Source organism: Halichoerus grypus, chromosome 3 (genome assembly GCF_964656455.1).
Source record: "Halichoerus grypus chromosome 3, mHalGry1.hap1.1, whole genome shotgun sequence".
Taxonomy (NCBI): Eukaryota; Metazoa; Chordata; class Mammalia; order Carnivora; family Phocidae; genus Halichoerus; species Halichoerus grypus.
Window position 1 is genome coordinate 121,557 of NC_135714.1, and position 20,284 is coordinate 141,840.

At 60.1% G+C, this 20,284-nt stretch overlaps 2 protein-coding genes across 11 annotated transcripts; one reads left to right on the plus strand and one right to left on the minus strand.

Moving 5' to 3' along the window:
- Positions 1 to 858: 858 nt before the first annotated feature.
- On the minus strand, positions 859 to 18,640 carry SLC49A3 (solute carrier family 49 member 3). Of its 10 annotated transcripts, none has more exons than XR_013446220.1 (13): positions 18,471 to 18,640; positions 15,031 to 15,189; positions 14,632 to 14,845; positions 14,411 to 14,487; positions 13,513 to 13,650; positions 13,259 to 13,375; positions 12,423 to 12,575; positions 11,990 to 12,147; positions 6,244 to 6,303; positions 2,993 to 3,090; positions 2,110 to 2,164; positions 1,408 to 1,506; positions 859 to 941 (listed from the first exon to the last, which is right to left on the minus strand). XR_013446220.1 is itself a non-coding variant. In XM_078068272.1 (13 exons), exons 1-13 carry the CDS (start codon positions 18,603 to 18,605, stop codon positions 916 to 918), a joined length of 1,506 nt encoding a protein of 501 aa, XP_077924398.1. In that variant the 5' UTR covers positions 18,606 to 18,640; the 3' UTR covers positions 859 to 915. The 10 variants fall into 10 exon arrangements, 7 of the variants coding, with proteins under 7 accessions (XP_077924398.1, XP_077924396.1, XP_077924395.1 ...); XR_013446219.1 differs by having other exon boundaries at positions 2,911 to 3,090; XM_078068272.1 differs by having other exon boundaries at positions 6,227 to 6,303.
- Positions 6,683 to 9,953, plus strand: MYL5 (myosin light chain 5). The gene is made up of 7 exons (XM_078069930.1): positions 6,683 to 6,703; positions 7,115 to 7,222; positions 7,411 to 7,486; positions 8,246 to 8,350; positions 8,807 to 8,885; positions 9,478 to 9,526; positions 9,852 to 9,953. Exons 1-7 carry the CDS (start codon positions 6,683 to 6,685, stop codon positions 9,951 to 9,953), a joined length of 540 nt encoding a protein of 179 aa, XP_077926056.1.
- Positions 18,641 to 20,284: the final 1,644 nt, after the last annotated feature.

Below are 20,284 nucleotides of genomic sequence, written 5' to 3' on the forward strand. Positions count from 1 at the left end.
AGTTCAGATGCCACTCAAGCCCGCCTCCAGAGCTCCTGAGCTCCTGGGCAGGTGGTGAGGGGAGAATGGGGAGGGGAGAGCCACCCCCCACAGCCGTCCAGTCACAGGAAAGAGGCAGTTCACATCTCAGCAGGGACACCTGGTGACAGTCCATGATCAGGGCCAGGCCATCCTCCCAAGGGACTCCGCACCAGCCTACCGGAAGGAACTGAGCTGGGCTCACTCAACCTTCGCCAGAACTAAAACCAAGGGTTTAAAGTGCTTATCCACTGCTTCTCATCTTCCCCCTCACATTTGCAAATGAATTCATTTTATCAACAAAACTTGGGCTCAGGGAAATTTGCTCAAGGCCTGGGGCTGGGAAAGAGCACCATGCCAACACCAGGCCTCAGAGGCTGGAAGAGCACAGCCAGGAGGGGCAGAACCTGGCTGTCAGCTCAGCAAGAGCCCAAGCCCACTACAGAGCTTTAGGCAGCACCCCAGCCTGATCCCCAAAAGCCCACGGGCCTTCCTTAGGGTCGAGGGGAGGGCTCCTGACAGGGGGATGAAGATCCAGGTCCCCGGCATTTGCACGGCCCATCAAGGGTCTGGGCTCAGTGAAGACCAAGCAGCAGCCGCAATACCCAAGCTGGCTGTGTGGGGTATAAACTGCTCCCTTTGGGGGTCCCCAGTCGGACACCCCAGAGAACAGGTGACAGAATTTCTGTGTTCCCGGCCCGTCTGTGCACTGCCCTCTGGGTCTGTGACAGGTGCCCAGTTCTTCTGAAACCCACTCCCCATCCCCACCCCACAGAAATGGAGGATAGAGCACAACTGCTGAGCTGGAGTCCAGAAATCAGACAACTGGCGACAAAAAAGGAGAGCATCGAACACAGAAAGCTTTATTCATCCACACCATTCCAGAGAAAGGCAGGCTCACTTTAGTATGCTGTCGTCTTGGGCTGAAAGGTTCAAAGGAAAACACTCGTGTTATTACACGCTCAGGCAATCCGAAAGGACCACTTCACATGCTCAGTGCTCAACAACCCAGGATCTAGCTACAGTGGAGAGCCCGCATGCTCTGCCTCAACTCTTGTCCCTGCACACTGACTGGAGCCTGCCACAGCACTCAGCGGGGGATGCGTGCCTGGTTCCAGTCCTGTGGGCCCCTCTGCGGGTGGCACATTCCCAGACAACTAACCTCCAAGGCCTAGGGACCTGGTGGGCCTTGCCCAAGGCCAGGTGTCACCGTGTCCCCCAACATCCACGGCCCTGCTGCATCTCTCCTCCCGCAGAGGACCCACTGGCCAGTGCTGGAAGAAAGGAGGCAGCTCCCAACCCCCACTGTGGGGTTCACCTGAAGGAGCACCTATATGTTTCTCAAGTCTGGGCAGAGGACAAGGCCGTAAGATGCAGTAACTCCACTACCTTCTGCCAGTTCTCTCTCAATCCGCTTCCGTTCATCCTGCTTCTTTTTCTCCTCAGCGGCTATCCTCCTCTCCTCTTCTGCCCGAGGTTTCAGGTAACCTGTGTAAGGAAAGCACGAAGACGGGTAGGTACTTTCAGTGTCTTCACCAAAACGCTGCATAAAAGGAATTTAGTGCACGTGAATGCCTGATGCATGTGCTTTCCACTCTTTTCCTTCCACGTGGATTAAGGCCTGACTTTCCCTGCTCAGCAAAGAGCCCAACCCAGAGCGCAGCTGTAGGGGCCCCGCCTGCCAGCCCCCGAGACGCCCCACCAGATGCCCCACCACCTCACCGCACTTCTCTGCTCGGCAATCTAGGCCACCAGAGGCTGCTCGCGTCTGACCGCAGCACTCCTCCAACACCCACTTGGCACCCCAATTTTCAACAAGAACTAGCCGTTTTCCAGCTCCCGGGGGGTGCCCAGCATCAGAATGCACTTTGGGTCCTGACCACCTGCGCTAATCCCAAAGCAACCTACACACCTGCCGCGCCCCGCTCAGGGGTCAAACTCGCTCGGGTTTCTGGGGCTGGGGCCTCCCAACCCTGCCCCCTTTCTTGCCCTTCGCTGGGGCTTAGTAGATGGCTCTGGGGAGCCCCCCTGGCTCTGAGAAGCCCCAGTGCTACCCCTGCCTTGGGCCAAGACAGCGGCGCGGTCACTCACTGTAGCGCTTGGCTCCATACGCCACGCCGAGGAACAGGGCGGAGTAGCGGCCGAGCTGCGGGCAAAAGACGGTCAGAGGCGGGGCAGGAGGGTGCGGGGGGGGGGGGGGGAGGGGGAGTCCCGGGAGCGCGGGGCCTGGGGGGAATCCCCAGCCCGCGAGGTCGGGGAGCGCAGGGAGGGAGTCCCGGCAATGCGGGGACTGGGGAGGGAGTTCCCAACCTGCGGGGTCGGGCGGACAGGGGGTCCCGAGAGCGCGGGGACGGGGGGATGGGTCCCCAAACCGCGGGGTCGGGGGGCGCAGGGGTTCCCGGGAACGCGGGGACTGGGGAGAGAGTTCCTAGCCCGCGGGATCCGGGACGCAGGGCGGGAGTCCCGGGAGCGCGGGGACTGAGGAGGCGGTTCCCAGCCCGCGGGGTCGGGGGGCGCAGGGTGGGAGTCCCGGGAGCGCGGGGACTGGGAAGGAGTTCCCAGCCCGCGGGGTCGGGGGGCGCAGGGGGGTCCTGGGAGCGCGGGGACTGGGGGGCGTTCCCAGCCCGTGGGGTCGGCGGAGCAGGGCGGGGGTCCTGGGAGCGCGGGGAGTGCGGACCTGGGCGCGGGTTCCCGGGAGGGGATTCCCACCCGCGGAGTCCGGGGCGTAGGGCGGGGGCCCCGAGAGCGCGGGGGGTGCGGACGGGGGCGCGGGTCCCGGGAGCTCAGGGAGTAGGGACGGGGGCGCGGGTCTCGGGGAGGCGGTTCCCAGCCCGCGGGGTCGGGGGTGCAGGACGGAGGTCCCGGGAGCGCGGGGAATGGGGGGGGTCGCACCCGCGGGGGCGCGGGTCCTGGGCTCTCTGGGGTCGCGCACGCGGAGCCGAGCACCCGGCGACGGCCGCAAAGCCTAGTTCACCTTGATGAGCGGGGAGACTGGCACCGGCGGCACCATCTTGACCGTAACCTTCACGCCGGAAGCACAATCTGAGGAGGACGCTGCAAGGGCCCGGAAAGCTGCGGAGACGTAAAAGCGTACAAGGGCGAACGCATGCGCCGTCGGCGGCGAACAGAAGCAGGACTGCGCCCCCCGGTGGACGGAGGTGGAACAGCGTGCGCCCGCTCGGGGCGGGGACCACACCGGGCGCGCGGCTCGCCATCAGCTGCGCATGCGCGATTGCGGGAGAAGCAGGTGTCGGCTGGGCGGCGGGGGTGGGTTTTGCCCCGGGTGTAAAACCCGGCCTACCCTCATGTTCCCTGCAGCCTCTGCCGTTGTCAGGCCAGGTTGAGCACCAGGGGAGCCCGCCCATTATAGGTCCAAATATTTGAAAAATATAAGTCAGTCTCACGAAGTGTAAAGTAGATGGCTCTCTATCCTCCTGCTGTGCCTGGGCTCTCCTGTCAGGGCCGGCGAGTCGGCGAAGGAGCCCCCACTCCCGCCCCGCGGCTGGAGAGGCCCACGGTCACCCCAGGTCAGCTGCCACGACCGCCCAGGAAGGGCCCATGGTCCGGAAAGGGGTTCGAGGTTTTGGGCTGGGAATCCAGGGTCCAGGGGCTAAGTGTGACCTGAGTGCAGGCCTCCTTGCCCCAGGCCTCTCACGGAGGGGAGGGGAGGGGAGGGGAGCGGTTGTGGCCAAGCCCTCTGGACTCAGGCCAGGCTTATCCTGGTGGCCTCAGAACTTCTTCCTGGGACGGCACTGCCTCGGGTGCCCCTTACAGCTACCCTTGCCCGCAGTCTCAGTCCTCCAGCAGAGCCGAGTTTCCTCACTGCAGGAGCCTCTCCAGCACAGGGGGCTGGAGTCTTCCTGGGAAGAGCACCCTAGTAGAGCCTGCTCCCTGACTCCTGCCCTGGGGACCCTGCAGTCCCAAGCTCCAAGGTCCACCTCAACCAGGGCCTCAGGGACCACTGAGCCCCCAGATGGGCCCTCATTCTCTCACTTCTGCTACTCACCGTGGGTGGGGGTAGGAGGCCACACCTGTGAGGTACTCTGTCCCACTCTGTCCCACTTCTGTGGTTAGCTCTGGCAAAGGCATACCAGGTCACCCACAGGTGTGCAAAGGGGCTACCCAAAGATGGAGCGGCGGTGGCCAGACAGCTTCCCAACTGTGTTGGCTGTGCAGACACATGGTTCCCAAAGCAACCAGGTGTGTGTTGGGGGTGGGGGGTGGTCTGGAAGGAGGACCACTCATCCCCTGGGCCCTGCACTGCTCCAGAAAGAAGCTCCCTGAGAACCAGAGCTCGGGGCTCACTAGGGCCCCCGGTATGCCAGAGGGGAGCCCACTTTTCCTTAGTCTCCCAAACCCTCCTGTTTCCAAAGAGAGCTTAATGATAAATCTAAAGAGAATGGAATGCAGAGATGAAAACTGCAGGGCACAAAGCAGTTGCTCCGTAAATCTGCATGGAAGCGAGGTTCTTCCAGCCTCCCCAGGGTCCTGGGCAGGGCCTCCTGGCTCTGCAGCTTGCTCTGGAGTCCTGGCTCTAGGCCTCCGGCTGGGAAACTGGAAAGTCACCTGTGTTGCTTCCTGGGCTGAGGGTGGGAACAGGGAGGCCCATCCTATAGGGCCACCAGGCCCTTCTCTGAGCTCTCTGAGGATCCCTGCCTGATGCCATCCACTGGTGCCTCTGCCAGGCCTGGGGTTGGGGGAAGTCCTTCCCAAGCCCCCTCATTGCTCCCTGAGGAAGCTGTAAACACACACTGACCCCACAGGACACAAAATAAACCTCTTCAACCAACATGCCATGTGGTAATGCTGAGTGCACACCCCCCACTCCCACCCCACCCCCATTCTTGCCCTTGAGCATCTAGGCAGATGACCTCGGGTGACAAATATGTTTTCCCTTCCCTGGATATTAAAATAAACAAGACTCCTCAGCAACTCCTGCTTCCAGAATCAAAAATAAGTGTCTCTTGGGCTGAAGGTGAGGCCAAGGTGCTGGTAGGGGACCACCTAATGGTAGCTTCCAGTGGGGCGGGGTAGGGGGACCAGTGGGGGACACACATGCCCATATACACATGGGGAAGACCCCTGAAGCTGGGGGAGACTCGCTTTGGCCCTGGGCCCTTCCTGAGGGCTGAGGGGGCTCCCACCTGGCTCAGGACACTGGAACCGCCTGCTGACACCTCTGCACCTGTCAGGGCCAGCTGTCCACTTTGAATCCTGATATTCTCCCCGGAGCCAGGCTCCATGGCTATCTTTAGTGCTGCCAACCCAGAAAACCTCCCCAGGGGCTCTGCCAGTGTCTTCTGGCCTTCCCCACATCAGGGGCCTTCTGAGCACAGATCCTGCCTGTCTTCCCTTCTCAATGTTGTGGTCCCAATCCTACAGCCCTGCTAGGGTCTCTCCAAGCATCACAGTCAGACCTTGCCCAACTGGGAATGCAGCCCAGCCCAGGTCTCCCACGTTAGTCACATGTTCTCCCTCTGGGAGTCCTCCAGGCCGAACCCAAGGGAGCCCCCAGGTCCCCGCAGTGGGTCATGCCTCCCCAAGTTCCACGGGGTGCTTGTTGTCCCATACTCATGGCAGGCAAATGGTGTCTGCCCCTGGGATCACATATGGCAGCACCTCAGAGGTGTCATGTGACTGAAGGGGTGTGCCCCTGGGGGCAGGACCCCTGCCATGGTGGCACTCACATGTGATGTGGTTCCCAGAGGTGCCCTAGGGGACCCCTGCTGCTGATGCCTACCCCCGCCCATGGTACAGGAACAAGGGGCTCTGAGGGCTTGTTCTCCAGGTGTGAAACTGCAGTCCTGACTGCCCTCTTCATTCTACCCCCAGGCCTTCTCCTTCTGTTCAGCCTATAGACCCCCATCCTTTCCTGCCCCTAACCTGCACTCCCCGCAACCCAGGACTAGGGCACCCAGCCCCTGACCCTGTGGTGACCTCTAATATCCGGCACCAGGTCTCCCCCCCGACTCTGCCTGCTGGGCTCTGCCTGCTGGGCCATGATGTAGTGGGGAATTTGGTCCAGGGCCCAGCCCATCTGGATGGCCCTCCATCCCAGAAATGTTATCCCCACTCTGTGCCAGGCAAGGAGCTCCCTGCCATGGGGATACCTAGGGCCCTGGGACTTTTCTGCCACTGAAGCAGAGAGGTGAGGGCGCACACAACATGCTCAGAGAACACTTGGTCACCAGCCCCCAAGGCCACTCACAGTGACTTTGTGCAAACCTAGGAAAGGTACTCCTTCTTCTGGCTCCTGCAGCCGCCCAGGTCCTCATGCAGGTGGCCCTGGAGATGCACAGAAAACAGGAGAACAAAGCCTTCTTGGTGAGCTGCCTGGGAAGCTGGGGGCCCTGCTGGGCAGGGCAAGATGGCGGCATCTGAGTCACCCGCCAGGTGCCAAAGCTCACTCTGCAGTTGTCCAGTCCCCAGGGTGGCCCTGGGCCTGTCCTTGTAGGGAGCGGCAGCCGGAGTCCGAGCTGTCCTGGGGGACTGGGTAGGAGTTTAAGACGGGTGACCTGGGCAAGGAGGGCACAGACCATCGCAGCAGGCAGACCCAGGCATGGTGAGTGTGGCCAGGAGGCCACCGGGGCAGGATCGAGTGTGAGTGTGCATGTGTTTGTGCACCGTGTGCATTTGGGACTGTGTGTACACGTGTGTCGCCTACATGAGTGTGTTCTGTGGGAGTGTATGTGCACAAGAGTTGAGTTTGTTTACATGTGTAAGGGTGTTAGGTGGGGAAGATCTGTGCCCCACGGCTGCCTCAGTGACATCTGGGGCTGGAAGATGGAGGGTGCTGGCCTTCACACTGGAGGGATTCCTAGAACTGGCCCACCCACTTGCTGGCTACTTGCACAGTCCATTTGCTCCTTGGACATTCAGGCCCAGCTGGCTCCTGGCTGGATGGCAGATGGAGCAGGACAAAGCTCAAGACGAGCCCTGGGTACAGTGCTGTTAGGACCTTGTCAGGGCTGCCCCAGCCCAGGGACCCAGGTTTGGGGTCCCCCTGGAGCACCTAGTGCCATAGCCCACCTGTCCTCTGTGTTGTCTTCCAAAACACCAGCCTGGAGACCCCTTAGCCTTGGTGTTCTCACATTAGGCCAGCAGGAAGACTAAGAAGAAGGAAGGGGGTGGCCTACGGGCCCAGAGGGCATCATCCAACGTCTTCTCCAACTTTGAGCAGACCCAGATCCAGGAGTTCAAGGAGGTGAGGCTTTGCTTTTGTCCCAGGACCCCTCCACCCAGTAACTCCTGCCCAAGGGGTCCCCTGTGAATCGTAATGCAGGTGACCAAAAGACCCTACATGAGCCTCACTCCAGACCCAGTGAGAATAGATGCCTGTCCTAACATGGTGTGGCCAGCCTGGCAACCCAGTGACCCTGGCCTCGGTTTCAGGCATTCACACTAATGGATCAGAACCGAGATGGCTTCATTGACAAGGAGGACCTGAAGGACACCTACGCCTCTCTGGGTAGGTGCCGTGGGACAGAGCTCTCTAGAACCCACCTCAGAATGTCCTCCAGTCCTGGAGAGCCTTGCTCTGTACCTGGGCCTTACAGCCTGACCTGACATCCCATTCCTCATGGGCTGCGAGATGTGGGCTGGGCCTCCCCTAGGGGAGAAATCCCTCTGGCTTGATCAGGGCATCACAGGGTGGGTGGCACAGCCCAAGCATGGGTATCCTGGATGGGGAGGTTGGGACCAAAGCTCCAGGGAGGGGCTAACACCCCAGAGGGACACCACTGCATGGGGAGGCTTGTCCTCCTTCCCCCAAGCATGGTAAGGGAGCCCAGAAATAGAACTTGGAGGACGTGGAGGCCGGATCATGCCCCTCTGAAGAGCCAAAGGCTGGCCCTTTCTCCCTCAACTTCCCATTTGGGGGCATGTTCTCAGCCTGAGGCAATCCCAGGGGAGAACAGGTAGGTTTCTTTCCTCTGGGCCCCCTTATACCCAGGTAAGCAGATCACAGGTCTTCCTGGGCTCCATGCATGGCCTCTTCCTCCTCCTCAGCTGCCCATCTCCCCAGGGCTCAGGGTTTGGGGTTCTGCTGACATGCAGACCTGGGCCACCACACCTGGGCCAAGTATCCCCCCATTGGCTCACCTCCCTCCTTCTGGCCTCCTCAACTTTGAATGATGGAGGTGGGCAACCAGTGGGGACAGCAGACACACCAACAATAGGACAGCCAGGGGGGTGTGACATTCCTGCCCATGCCTTGTATCGGCGACAGGCAAAACCAACATCAAGGATGATGAGCTGGATGCCATGCTCAAGGAGGCCTCAGGGCCCATCAACTTCACCATGTTCCTGAACATGTTTGGGGCGAAGCTGACAGGTAAGAGCCATGGGGTGGTGAGCACCACGGGTCCAGGCTCCTCCCTGGCTAGGGGCAGCCCTCAGGCCAGTCTGCCAAGACAGACTGTTAGCTCCTAACACTTAGAAATCCAGACATTTCACATAAAAATCCAGATTTTCAGATTTGCTGAAAAGCCCTAGGACCTGACATTCTGGTACCCACATCTGTGGGTCACACACCCAGGGGGCACATGAGCTCAACCTTCCTCCTGTCTGCTTCGTGGTGATAGCCTCTGTCCTTCACTCATTGAGCACTCACTCCACTTTTGGGCCTGGGCAGGATTCTGGGGACCCCCAGAGTAGTCCCCTCAGAGTGGGAGCTGCAGGGTCTCCCAGGGGCTCAGGAGCTGGACGCTCATTCAGGCCAAGCCCTGGGGTGGCCCAGAGCAGGACTGGAGCCCTAAACAGCCCATGGTTCAAGGCCTTTTGTGGGCAGGTACGGATGCCGAGGAGACCATCCTAAATGCCTTCAAGATGCTGGATCCCGATGGCAAAGGCAGCATTAACAAGGACTAGTGAGTGTGGCCACAGGCACTTAGACATCTCCCCGAGGGATGCCAAGCCTACCTCCCCTCACCCCACCCCAGTCTCCAGGCCTTGGGCTGCCTGCCCCAAGATCCTGAGTCCCTCAGGGTAACTGAGGACAAAACAGTCTTGCCTACACAGGGCTAGGCACCCAGGGACTCGGCTGGTCACCACCACTTGGACCATCACTGGGTCTTTAAGTCCTTTTGGGGGCTAAATCAGCCAAGTGGGCATATTTGGTGTACCAGGCACTTGCCTCTAATCTCCCACAGTCTCCTCCCTGCAGATGGAGCCCCCCCCCCACCAGGGTGGTGACCCCTGAGCGTGTGAGTCAGGAAAGACTCCCTGATGACCACTCCCTGGTGCCCAGGCTTTAGCCAGGCTTCTGAGAGGCACCTGTGCTGTGAGTGGGTGGGATTGAAGGGTGAGCAGACCCCCGCCTTGGGGTATCCCACAGTGGAAGAGCCAATGATGTGAACTGACCCAAGTCATGGGGCTCCCTGGGGCCACCCCTCCAGTTCTTCCCCTGCCAATTCCTTTCTTCAGTGCAGCCTAATTTGGCTCCTCCCTCCTTGTCCTCAGCATCAAGCGGCTGTTGATGTCCCAGGCAGACAAGATGACCGCTGAAGAGGTTTGGCCCACTCTGCCCTCCCCCAACTTCCTTCCCCCATGCCCCTCTGTGAAGCTCAAGGATAGCCCTCTGGGCTCCAGGGGGTGGGCAGTTAACTAGGGGGATTCACCCTGGGCCCCCAGAGGCTGCAGCAATGGGGTGGGCAGTATACCCCAGCCCTGCCCCTGGCTCTGCAGTGTGATCCCCCCCCCACCTCCCTTTCCCCCACCCCCACAAGCAAAAACAACACTGGAGCTGGCTGGAGTTCAGTGCCTGTAATTCATCAGACCATTTGCTCCTTCCCCTCGTCCCTGGGCCTGACTCCCCCAACCATACCGGCTTGCAGGTTGACCAGATGTTCCAGTTTGCCACCATCGATGCTGCAGGCAACCTGGACTATAAGGCACTGAGCTACGTGCTCACCCACGGGGAGGAGAAGGAGGAATGAAGGGCATCTCCTCCATCCGCACCCGGGCTGCAGCCAGTTCAATAAACATGAACCCACAAACCTGCCTGCCAGTGTCTGCAGAGGGAGAGGAGGAGGGATCCGCCTGCGGGTGGGAGGGTCGGCAGGTGGGGAACCTCTGCCTGGGGGGGGGAGATGTGTCTGCCGTGGTGGGGAGAGTTTGGGGGAGGGTCCACTGGGTGGAAGTGTTTGCTTGGAACTGGGAGAGTCTGGAGGGGAAGGGTCTGGTGGGGGTGGGAGCATCGATCTGCCTGTAGGGCCCTCCCTCTGCTTCCCCCTCCCAGCCCAGCCTGACCCCACCTGCTGTCCTAGCACTCATGCTGGAGTCAGGTCACTCAGTGGTCAGCAGAGGTTGAGAAAAGCTATGGGTTGGGATTCCTCAAGGAAGGCATTTCTCACAAGTGTCCATTCCAGACTCAGTCATGCCGGGGGCCCTCAGGACTCCCAATCCATCCAGCTCCCCACCAGCCCTTGTCCCTCATGCCAGGTCCATCCCCCACACACTGCTCCTGCACCAGCCACCACCCTGGGTCTGGCCTGGCCACTGGGGCACCTGCCTGGCCAATGGCTGCTTGTCCACACAGCACCAGCAGTTCATGCTATAGCCACAGGGTCTCCCCTGGGCCATCCTGCTGCGCTCTGGGTGTGCCGAGGACTCCAAGGCCCTCTGGCATCTGCGGGATGCTGTCACCCTGTGACCAGAGCCTACCCCTCCTGGCCTCCCCTTCATGTCCCCAGGACCACTTCTTGATGCACCAACTGCTCTTTTGGCTTCCAGAACTCTGCAGGGACCCCTGTGACCTCTCTGCAAGTCCTGGGGGCTCCAGCGGCTCAGGGCTCCCCTGAACAAGCAGGTAGGGCCAGGAGAACGGCTCTAGGAATGAGTTGCCCCTGAGCTTCCTACGGTCCATGCTGGAGGTCGTGGGGGTGTAGCCGAGTGGAGCCTCAGGGGGTGGCTGCCGGGCAGGGCGCGTGATCTGCAGCCTCTGGGGACGTGTCCTCCTGGATGGAGTGGCTCTCATTGGCCTCAGCCTGTCGGCGCCGGTACTGGGTATGGAAGAAGCACACCAGGAAGCAGCTGAAGAGGGTGCACAGGCCGGCCATCAGCAGCATGGACACTAGGGAGACACAGCCCAGCTCTGTTCTGAGGCTTGCCCAAGCAGCCAGAGCTCCCCAGCCCTGACCCAGAGTAGCCACAGAGCTAGCAGAGCCCCAACTGACCCCGCTAGCCATGACCAGAGTGCCCTGGAAACAGGCCCTGAGGGCAGTTCACAGACCCAGGTGTGCTGAGCTCCAAGGTCACCGGTACAGAGTCTGCAGATGTGGCCATCCTCACCCCCGTCTCTCTCGGCCTCTCTGTCTCTTTCCCTGATCTCATTTTAAAACGACTCACATGGGGTTTAAACGTTGGGCTTTCACCAGGGTCTCAGGGCTGCTCCCACCATAGTGAGCCTTGGAGGGGAAAGATCAGCCTTGTTGCCCTCCGACCCCCCCCCGCACCCCTGCCCCTTGGGTGCCCTGCACATGCCAAGGAGAGTGAAAGGTGCCAAAAGAAAGGGGCCCATGGAGGGGAGGTTCCAGGGCTGGAGAGGGTGGTGGGGAGCCCAGGCACTGACCTCCTCGCTTGTCCCCTTGGGGGCTCTTTGCAGGCGGGGGCACTCACCCATCCAGTCCAGTGGGCCCTGGCCATCCTGGCAGGTGGAAACGGACGGCTCCGCGCGACGTGTGGTCAGGCCAGTCAGCAGGACCATGACGAGCACACCCTCGGCCTGCCTGGACAGCCACAAGGCCTTCAGCCCTGCCCCGGGCCTGCTCAGTACTCACATGGCCATTGGTCACTCTGAGGGCAGTGTCCTGTTCTGGCCCGTGTGGGCACAGCAGCCAGCCCGGGGCAGCACACAGCTCAGAATGTGGTGGCCTCTGCCCGAGCAGGCAGGTTACCCACTGTGTAGCCTGGGGCGGGGTGAGGAGAAGGTCTCTGGGGTCCCCAGGGAAGTGGTGGAGGGACAGACACTCACCCCAGCACGATGACCAGGCCTGCCGCTGCACCCTCCCCTACAGGGAAGGAGCACTCAACGGCGAGCTCCATGGCAATGGGCGCCACCGAGAAGCCAAAGAACCCCAGCAGTGAGCAGAGGGCAGCCAGCGCGAAGGTCTGTCCCTGCAGCTGAGACACCTGAGGGGCAGCGAGCCACACAGAGGGACAGGGCAGCAGTCAGAGTGCACAGCCCTGGACACCCAGGCCCAGCCAGGCCCTGCACCAGCACCCTGTCTCAGCTGAGCAGGGAGCAGGGATGGGGCAGTGCCCAGCGTCAGGGGACCACCCCAGTGGGCAGTGCCCAAGCCTGAGAAGGTCTGAATGTCTGCTTTGACCCATCTGTCAGCTGCCCTGCCCCCAGAGCATCCCACCTGCATGCCTATAGGGTGGTCTTGGTTCAAGGGGACTCTCACCAGGGCAAAGGCCACGCAGACCATGGAGGTCAGACAGAAGCCAATCTTGACAGCTTCAGTGAAGTGTTTGGTCCGGTCCACATACAGGCTGAGAACCAGTGCCCCCAGGACTCCAAACCCAATGAAGAGAGCCCCGCAAAGGCCTGCAAATTCCTGGAGGAGAGGAGGTCAGGGGCACCCCATCATTGGGTCACGGTGCTACTAGGGCCCCAGGAGAAGGAGCCCATCCTCAGGGCATACGCCATCACCGAGAAGCCCATGGCAGGGTGACATGGAAGGCTCAGCTGCATGGTTAGCCATGAGTGAGGGACGGCATGTCCTCTCCTGCAGGTGCCTCTTTCCTATGGCACCCCACCCCGGGAACTCAACAAATGCTAAAGGAAAGGGCCTCAGGGCCTGTGTGCTCCTCATGAGGCCTGAATCCCACACCTAGGGCTGATGCCAGACAGCAGAGGGCAGGGTCAGAGATGCTATGAGCAGAGCAAGGCCCTCCCAATCTCCAAGTATCAGAAGAGGACCCTTCCCTGGAGACCCACAGGATTGGGCCATCCTGAGTGGGGCATTGGGAAAGATAGTGAAAAGCACTACACAAAATCCCAGTACATCTTTGGGCACCGCCACCACCCCTCCCCAGGGCCACAACCCCACCATCAGACTGCATTTGGCACCTGACACAACGTTTCACACACAACATCTCAATACCACCCACAAGAGGAGGTTACCCTGTCCAGGCGTGGAAACCCAGTGTCTGGGGCAGACAGCCTTCAGGCTAACAGTAATGGCCCCCCAGCCCCTCCTTGCACAGGAGAGGGGGGCTGGGTGGAGCCAGCACTCACGTTGGAGTAGCCCTTCACACAAAGGATCTGCTCCAGGAGGACCGAGAAGCTGGAGAAGATGCCGATGCCGCCCCCGAAACTCACAGCGAGGATGATATAGGCTCTGTTCCCCAAGAGCTGGAGAAGACACCGCTCAGCAAGGAGCCCCAGCGGGATACTCAGGATACCCCAGCAGGCCCTGTCCTGTCCCCCTTCCCCTCCTCAGCCTCCTCCCTGCACCAGATCACCCCCGCCCTGGATCCCACAACACTAACCAGCTTCAGCCCATCCAGGAACTTCTCTGAGGTGGAGTGGGCGGCCCCTGCAGAGGGTGGGCTAGGAGGTACGCTCTCCCAGAGGCAGGCAATGGCCAGGAGACAGGCGAGGCCGGCAGGGATGATATAGATGCCCAGCTGGGGAGAGGGCATACCTGAGTGTGTGTGTGTGCGTGCATGTGTACGTGCATGTGTGTGTGCACACACATGCCCATGAGGGCTTCACACCCACTGTTCTGGGCACACTGCCGCCTTGCCGACAGACAAAGGCGAGCCCCAGGGCCTGCTTTGCTTTGCTTCCTCTAGAACCCTGGCTTTCAAAATATCACCCATAGATGACTCCCACGGTGACACCCTTAGCCAGCCCTCTCCCAGGGCCCCAGACTCACCCATTCAACCGCCAACTGAACCTTCCTGCCTGCCTTCGTGAATGATCCCAACACGTACCCAGCTGCACAGCTGGAACCCCCTGCCCTTCCAAACCTGGCCTGAGCCTGCCCCCACTCCCCAACCCAACCTACCTGGACACCGCAACCACGCCTTTGGCTCCCCGAGCCTCTGGACCAGGTCAAATCACTCTCCCCTTAGACACCCCCAGGGTTTCCAATGCCAACCACCTGCCCCCTGGGTTGACCCTTCCCTCCATCCTTCCTTTGCTCAGCAGACACACTGGCCTCTGGCTGCAGCCCCCACCCCTCGCCCTCACGTCCACCTCAGGCATGTGGGAAAACCCTGTGTGCACCAAGTGCACTTGCCGATGTGGTCACAGGGAGGGGCGCGTGCACACTCACAGACAGGCGTGGGCACACTTGCACATGCACGCACATGCGAGCCCACCATGCACCCACGCGCACCGCACACATGCACGCACGTGTGTGTGCCCCATGAGCTCCCTCACCATCATGGGGATGTCCTCCTCCCTCTTCACCAGGGCAGGCGACAACAGGTTGGCCACCAGGATGCCCAAGGGGTTTGCTGGATGGACAGATGGAGACACGTGTCCGCCCAGCCGTGGCCAGGCCTGGTCCCCGGCCCACAGCCGGAGCCCTCTGCCCTCTGAGAGCTGGGCACCCACTCACTAAGCCACAGAAGACCGCCAGCCTCACCCCTGCCACTCACACATGGTGCCGATCATGTTGGCTGTGGCTCGCTGGTGCTCTGGGAACCACAAGGCAGCCAGCTTGGCCGGAGAGAAGACGACCAGGGTCTGGGCCAGGGCACAGAGGCCCTGCCCACCCATGAGGAAGGGAAATGGGTCCTGGATCTCGGTGAACAGGAAGGGCAGGGTTCTAAACACACTCCCAGCCAAGTTCAGCCATGCACACACGACGGTCTGTAGGGATGGGGTCAAAGCACTGCCTGGCCAGCCCAGACGCCCCTCCCAGCACCCTGGCCCCTGCCCTGCCACCCGAATGGCTCTGCCTGGAGACCCCTGGGGAAGAAGCAGTGGCTCTTGAGCCCTGACTCAAGGACCCTGCCCCCATCTAGGAGAGAGCCCTGGCGTGGGGTCTAACTCACTGCCCAGCGGAGCCCAACAGAGTCCAGAACCCAGATGGCCACCACACCAGACGGGATGGACGCCACAAGGTAGATTAGCGAAAGCCAGTTGATCTGCTTGGTGGAGAGGAAGAAGTGGTGGGCAATCGTGTCGGCCACGGGCGCGAAGCTGAGCCACAGCTGTGGATACACACTGGTGTCAGACCGGGGGGCAGGGGCCACAGATACCCCAGCCACCTGCTGTCCCAGGCTTGGCCAGCCAGCCCGAGGGAGGGGGTGTCTGGCAGTCCCATAAGGGCCAGGGTCTTCACCCAGTCACCTCCGAGGGGATGCACCAGGTGGGGGGGTCAGACAGTGTGCCTGGGATAAGGAGCAGCCCCATCCTGCAGACACGGTCCTAATGGTCAGACAGAGGCAGAAGACCTGGCCAGAGCCTGCAGGACCGTGAGCCCCACCAAGACTGACGCTCTAAGAAGGCCCAGAGGGCTGTCAGTGAGAGGCTGACGACTGCAGGGGGAAGAGAAGCTCTATATGGTGAGTGGGCATGAAGGGGTCTAGACCAGGTGCTGGACGGCACTGGGGCCTGGGAGGGTAGAAAAGGGGGTCCTGATGAGGGGAGCTGGTGGCCCTGCCACCCCAGTCGCATAGATGTGTAGACTGCCCAGATGGCTGGGCAGAGGAGCACATCTGTGGTGAACACCCAGGTAGATAAGGGTAGGAGGTAGGGTGGGCCTGGAGCCATTGAAGGGATAGTGGAAGGGATGTTTCCATGGCGGGGAGAGAGGACAGAAAGAGGCCCAAAGGTATCTCCAGCTTGTCTAGAAACTCGGTGACTGAGTCCCAGGTGGAAACACCTGGATTGTGTGCTGGTCCTGCCCATGGCCAGCCCACCTGTCCTACAGGAGGTAAGACCCTCCCTGACAGCCTGACAAGTGATATTTCCCAGCCTTAGGTGCCGTCAAGCACTGGGACTCTTAACCCCACAGACCTTCAGCAAACAGTACGTTCGATTAGGTCAGTGCGGAAGACTTCCTGGAGGAGGTGACACACTGTCTCCTCCCTGAAGGATGGGTGAGAGGAGGGGCTCTCCAAGGCAGGAGAGAGATGGGAAGCAGGCCAGGGATGGACCAAAGACAAAGGTACCACAATTCAAAGTTCACAATCACTGCAACTCTGTGAGACCGGGAATGCAGAAGCTGGCCCCAGACCACACCCTCTGTGGTGAGGCGGGTGAGATCCAGGCTTGCTGACCCAAGCAGATACTGACTGCAGAGCCTCACATGACAGAGAACTTGGGCAACGGCTGCCTTTTCTTCCTTTTTTCTTTTTTAGGGGCAAAGCAGAGGACAGATCTTCCAGGTACAGAAAGAGACCCCATGCAGGTCCAGCTGCTTCCTGCCCAGCCCGATCCAGCTGAGAGAAAGCATGGTATCTGTTCTCTAAACCTGCCCTGCTGAGCCAAGCCCATTCCTTGTTCCCCCCAAGTTTGTGGCCGGCAGAGCAGAGACAGGTCTAAGCTGTGCCAGACAACAATGCGTCCCCAGTGCAAAAGAATTCCCTTCAACCTGCTCCCAGCCACCTCCCTTTGAGCATGCCAATAGCTGCCCCGCATGCTGGCTCCTGCCCAGACCACTGGGCCATCTCCTCACACCACTTTGGGGCCCCCCAGACCTCACTCCAGGCACTGCTCCATCTGCCTCTGACACTGCCCTCCCAGAGCCTGGGACCTATGCTCGCCCAGCTGCAGACGAAGTACACACGTGGACTGGGATGGGGTAAGACTGATGGTCAGCGCTCACTGTGGTGACCACAGCAGGGATCACAATTCCTGGTGAGAGTCCTGTTTGCTCCATAATAACTCATGGACTGAAGGGGAGTGAGCAGGATGCTGCCTCAATGTCCAAGGAAGCTCTTGAGGCCACTCATGATACCCATCCACTCTCAGACTCATCAAAGCAGTTTTAGGGGCTGAAGGAGACCCCTGCTCTGTGTCCTTAGACCACTGCACCAAAAACCAATTCTGCCTTCCTAGCCAGCTAGACAGGGACCTGGTGGAGGCCACAGTGGTGAGTCCCACAGAAAAAAGGTTTCCAGACTCATAGCAGACTTCAGCCCAGGCCATGGACGCCACGTGTCGCGGCACAGGGCTGGCTCTCCATACCCAGTCTGGCAAGGAAAGGAGGAAAAAGGTCCTGATCAGTTTGGAATAACATCCAAGAGTGGTTGCTGCTCAAGAACCTCCCTGAGGCAGTGTCTGCCCAGAACGTCCACACCTGCCTGCCGATCCCTGCTCATGGGTCTGCACTTCCTGATTGTCCCTCGGCCACTCACAGCCTCCCCCAGCTGTGGATCCTGCTGCCAAGGTAGCTTTTCATTACATGATTACCTGGCGCCCAAATGCTGCCTGACCAGTCCCTGGGGTTCTGTGGCAAGCTGAGCAGTCATGGGCAGGTTCCTTCAGGCACACTCAGGAGGTAGAGGGGCAGCTCCAAGGAAGAGATATGTAGGGTGGCCCAATGGAGCCCTAGTGTGTGAGAGCACTGCAGCCTGACCCCACGAGCAGGTGGCCAGGTGAGGGTCAGGTATGGGAAGACTAGCTCCAAGCCCTCCCTCCATTCAAGTGCCTGTGGGCGTCTGTCCAAGGGGCAAGGGGCTGGGGGCAGCAAAAAGTTCACCCCACTGAGCCCACTGTATGTGATGGGCTGGGGAAAGAGGGGCCCAAGCCCCTGGGCAGAACTGGGGGCTCAGGGGTGAGCTGGGGAGAAGCAGGTTGGGAAGCTGGGCCCCAGTAACTGGTAGATCCTGTTCTCAGTGGCTGATCAACTGGTCTCAGGGGCTGAGTCCCTGCCAGCAGTGGGAACCATTCTAGAACAGGTAACCAGTCACTGGAGACCCCAGCTGGGGAGCTATAGAGAGACTGGGTGTAGAGATAAGGAAGCCTCCATACTGAGTCACAGCACAGGTCCAGGGCACAGGTAAGCAAAGGCGGCTAGGCCCTGCCCTGCCTTGTGGGAGTGGGCTCGGGAGTCTGGAGAGGGAGGGCGGGAGCCAGATCATGAGGCCTGTTGCCAGCTGTTGGGTCTTCCAGAAGGGAGTGGGGCTACTGGAAGACCCCTTTTCAGCTATGACAGTGATTCCCGCGTCGTCCGGAAGCAGGAGAGGGATTCTTTCGAAACCACTACAGGTCACAGGAACGAGGCTCTGACACACGGGGACAGACGCTAGCCCCTCTCCTCCCTGCGCAGCCGGGAGGAGGGCCTGTGGCCCCGCGCCTCCGCACCTGCTGAGGTCGCTGGCTCCCCCACTCCCAGCGGTCCCACGTCCGGTCGGGGTCCTTACAGACCGAGACCCCTGGGCGCACTGGGACACGGGCAGGTGGGAGGAGCGCGATGACTCGGACTGGGGCCCAGCTCGGCCCGCCCCCCGCGCCCCCGCCGAGAGGCAGCCCCAGACCCCTGTACCGTGGCGTTGGAGAAGTTGAGCAGGCTGAGCACCAGCAAGAAGACCCAGCGGCGCGCGTAGACGCGGTAGCCCAGCAGCGCGCCCAGGGCCGAGGGCGCGTCGGCCCCCGGCCCGTCCTCCTCCGCTCCGGCCATCGCCCGCCGCTCCCGCCGCGGAGTTGAGCAAAGCAGCGCCTGGGCCGGGACCGCCCTGGGAGGTGGTGCCAGGCGCGCGGGGCGGGGCGGGGCGCTCGGCATCAGTCCCAGCCCCGAGGGTCGGCAGTCACTGCACCGCCTGGAGGGAAAGGCACCAGTTATGAAGTTAGACCCTCTCCATTAGCCAGGATGGAAGTCTCTGCCCCAGAAACAGGGACAAAGTCCCCTCGCAGGGGCCAAACAGGTCACGAACTCTGTGTGGTCACCGAGGTGGACGCGCCCACGTGGGTGGGCACAGGAGAGGGCATCGGTGAAGTCACTCAGCCCCGCAGAAGGTCCGCATTTCCTGGAAGGGGTTGTGGAAAGGTCCCCTCCCCCACCACCACCCCCAATTCCTGCTGTCCAAACAAGGCACAAGGAGTGGCAGGAGGCCAGCATGGAAGAGGAGGCTGGGGTCAGTTTGCAAAGAGTCTCGAATCCAGACAAGTCATTAGATTGGGCCCTGTTGTGGGCAGAGGTGGTGCTGGCCCAGGAGGAAGGTGGAGTCCAAGGCCAGGCTGTCCTGCCCAGGGAAAGGGCAGTTTCACAAGGGTGAACCTGGGGGCAGTCAGCCTCCCCCGGTGGGGTTATTATCTTCAGTTGACAATTGAGGAAACAGCTGGGGCAGAGTGGGGAGAGAACTGAGAGCTGGAAGGCAGAGAAGAGGGAGTGTCAGCTCTCTCTCTTCCACAAGAACTCCCCTGTGGGTGGACAGCCTCCTCTCCAGCTTCCTCCCCACCCAGAAGTCCACCGCAGACATCTCTTCTACTCTCCAAATAATACTCTCCCTAAGGCCACCTGTGATCTCGATGCGGCTGACATAGATGGACATGAGACAAGCCTGGCACTCTTGTCCCTCTCCACCTCTGACTCTCCTGCTCAGCTAGGGGACGGGGGGCCTCCTCCCTATCCCAAGGGCTCTTCTGTGGAGTAGGCAGCTTAGTAAGGTCACAGTCGCAGGTCTACATGCAAACAACGAACATGTGGAAACTAAAATTAAACACACAATAACATTTACAATTACTTCGGAAAATTAAACACTTGGGTCTGTAAAAATTAATAAAAGGAAACCTCAACAAAAATGGAGTCAGGAGTCCAGAAGGGGGAGCTCTCATGCTGTACCATTCAATGTCAAAAATTGCCGGTACAGATCCTAACAGAAGAATCGTCAATAGGAAAGAATCATCAGTTACAGGCCTGAAGAGGGAAAGATGTGCATTGCATCTCCTACAAGAAATTAACCACCCCTGCAACTTAGCCGGTGAGAAACTGCCATCGCGGTAGGCTCTTGCCTTTCTCCAGTGGACTTTCATTCACAATAACCCCTTCCAACTTCCTCCTTCTTCTCTTTCAAATAACATTCCTCTCCTTTGTTTTTTGGATTAGCCTATGATTTTGGCTGCAGCTTGCTTGTCCTGCATTGCAATTCCTTGCTATTCCTGAGTAAACTCATTTTTTTTTCTTGCTGGTAAAATAACTGACTTTTATTTTTAAGGTTAACAGGTATAAAATTAGCAAACTGTACACAGGACTTGTATGCTAAAAATTATGCAACACAAATGAAAGAAATTAATGAAGACCTTAAAAAAAAAAGGAGAGATATACCATGTTAATGGATTGGAAGACTCAACACAGTAAAA

Coding starts and splice junctions, on each gene's coding strand:
- SLC49A3 (XM_078068269.1), bottom strand. CDS start 18,605: ATGGCCGGAGCGGAGGAGGACGGGCCGGGGGCCGACGCGCCCTCGGCC. Junction 14,488..14,631: donor CAACATGATCGGCACCATGT/GTGAGTGGCAGG, acceptor CTGTCCATCCAG/CAAACCCCTTGGGCATCCTG. Junction 11,019..11,989: donor GGCCTGGTCATCGTGCTGGG/GTGAGTGTCTGT, acceptor TTCCATACCCAG/TACCGGCGCCGACAGGCTGA.
- MYL5 (XM_078069930.1), top strand. CDS start 6,683: ATGAGTGTGTTCTGTGGGAGT. Junction 7,487..8,245: donor GGACACCTACGCCTCTCTGG/GTAGGTGCCGTG, acceptor TATCGGCGACAG/GCAAAACCAACATCAAGGAT. Junction 8,886..9,477: donor GGCAGCATTAACAAGGACTA/GTGAGTGTGGCC, acceptor CCTTGTCCTCAG/CATCAAGCGGCTGTTGATGT.